Source organism: Grampus griseus, assembly GCF_964374135.1.
Source record: "Grampus griseus genome assembly, chromosome: 1".
Lineage (NCBI taxonomy): Eukaryota > Metazoa > Chordata > Mammalia > Artiodactyla > Delphinidae > Grampus > Grampus griseus.
The window spans coordinates 168,247,724-168,249,796 of record NC_139017.1 but is presented as its reverse complement, the minus strand read 5'-3'; the positions used below and the strand labels follow the sequence as shown (position 1 = coordinate 168,249,796).

The window sequence follows — 2,073 nt, the reverse complement described above, 5'->3', positions numbered from 1 at the left end:
CACAAGTTCTCCCTCTCCATTCCTGGGGGCAGCTCAATGGGAGACCCGAACCCCCAGGACCTTTGGTGAGGTGGGATGGGCACAAGATGGACAACATCCGGGGGAGCACAGGAGGACTTCCTGTGGGCTCTGACTTCCCCAGAGGGAAAATGTGTCACAGCCAGAAATAGAAACAAATGACCCCAAACACACAAAACCAAACCGAAAGCAAGCAAGAAACAACCAGATACATAAACTGCAGAAAAAGGAGTTCCGGTTCTATTTGTTGTGCAATAACGTCAATATTTGTAATACTTTTATCAAGGTATAGAAGGAAAAACGGGAGCGTTGGAATAAGCGGAACAGAAGGTCCCCCCACCCCTGTAGCATTCAAGTACTCTGTGCCTCTTCCCCGTTCCCGAACAGTTTAGCTATGCTGTTCCCTGAGCAGGTGTAAGTCTATCGTCCAAACACACGGTTCTTGACCCAAGACTGCCATTCTGGCTTTGGCTTGCAGGTCCAGCTGGCGTTTACTGTCCCAAGGGAGCCAGTCTGATGCAGAGCCCCTTACCCTGTTCACTGTGACAGTAAACGGGCCGCAGAGACAGAAGTCCCCAAACACTGCCTGGTCGGAGCGCTCTCAGGCGATGGAAGAGATCTCGCTGGGTTTCTGCTCTCTGCAGAAGAGAGTCCTGGGGGAGGACCAGTAGCCGGCCTGGCTGCTGCGGCGACAGCAGAAAAGCATGGACAACAGCAGGGCCAGTGCGACGATGAAGGTGAGCATCCACCAGATGATGCCTGGGTAGATGAAGGGCAGGATGAGGACGAGGAGCAGGACCAGTAGGAACAGGTGTGCCGCCAGGCGCCGCGCTGCCACGCAGTTGGCACTCTCCGCGTCCTGTTCATCCTCTCCGGCTAAGCTGGGATGCCCTGCTCTCAGGGTAGCAGGATTCACCAGTCCCTGAGGACAGAGCTGCACCTCCGGGCCCGGCTGGGCCAGCTGCCCCAGCACAGCCTCCTGGTCACGCAGGCTGCAGATGAGGCCCCCGGGGACGGCAGTGACCTTGCGGCACAGTGGGCAGGTGATGGACCAGGTGTCGTCCTGCACGCACAGCAGCAGCTTCAGGCAGACGGCACAGAAGGTATGCTGGCAGCCCAGCAGCTTGGGCAGCCGGGCACGGCTATAGGACTCCCGGCACACCAGGCACTCCAGGTTGCTATCCGGGGAGCCGCGATGGCCCCCAGCAGGGCCCGCGGTGTCAGAGGCGGTGGCTTCTTTGGACATAAGCTGGGGCTGCTGCAGGAGCTCAGGGCAGGCCATTCTGGGCACAGGAGCCACTGGGACGTGGCAGCTCAGGACCTGGGCATCGACAGGGAAGTGTCAGCCGGTGTCACTGGGACCTGGATGTGGTCTGACCTCAGGCTGGGCTGCTCAAGCCTCTGTTTCCTTCTCGTCGTCATCAGCCGTCTAGCACTGCTCTCCCGGGGCTGCTCAGCTTGTTTCTCGGCTCACGTTGTCCCTTCAGTTATTATTATTTCTTTCCTTGAAACCTGGGGTTAATCAGTAACTTGAGGGCCTGGAAGGGCCAAGGGGGCAGGGCCAAGGGGGCAGGGTCAGTGCGTGAGTCAGGATTTTCCTGTGGCACCTGGTGCCCCATGAGTGCCCGCGGGATTATGGCTTCAGGGTACATTAGAATCACCACCACCACCCCCTGCCCCCCACCCCAGGAGCCTTTTAAAATGCAGGTTTCTAGGTCCCAAACCCAGAGACTGAGATTCAGCAAGGTCTGGATGGGAATCTTAGAATCTGCTCAGTTAACAAACATCACGATGATTCTAACCCAGGTGGACCAGGGGGACCTCACTTTGAGAAACACGGCCATGGGTGTTTCTCAAAAGGTTTTGGATGTCAGGATCAGCGGGAAAAAGTTTATTCGTGCTTTGAGAATGTTTGCAAGCAGGTGGTCCTGTGAAGGAGAAAGAAGTGATGGGGAAAGTATTCTGAGTAGCAGGGGAGAAAAAGTCCAGCCAAACAGCTGACTCAAGCTAACAGGACTCATGTGGGATTGAAAGACATACATAGCATGCAATTAA

At 56.2% G+C, this 2,073-nt stretch overlaps 1 protein-coding gene across 1 annotated transcript; it reads right to left on the bottom strand.

The window, feature by feature from the left end:
- Window positions 1-330: 330 nt before the first annotated feature.
- On the bottom strand, window positions 331-1,461 carry RNF186 (ring finger protein 186). The gene has a single exon (XM_082657837.1). The coding sequence runs from the start codon at window positions 1,298-1,300 to the stop codon at window positions 620-622; it is 681 nt and encodes a 226-aa protein (XP_082513963.1). The 5' UTR covers window positions 1,301-1,461; the 3' UTR covers window positions 331-619.
- Between the last annotated feature and the right edge of the window lie 612 nt (window positions 1,462-2,073).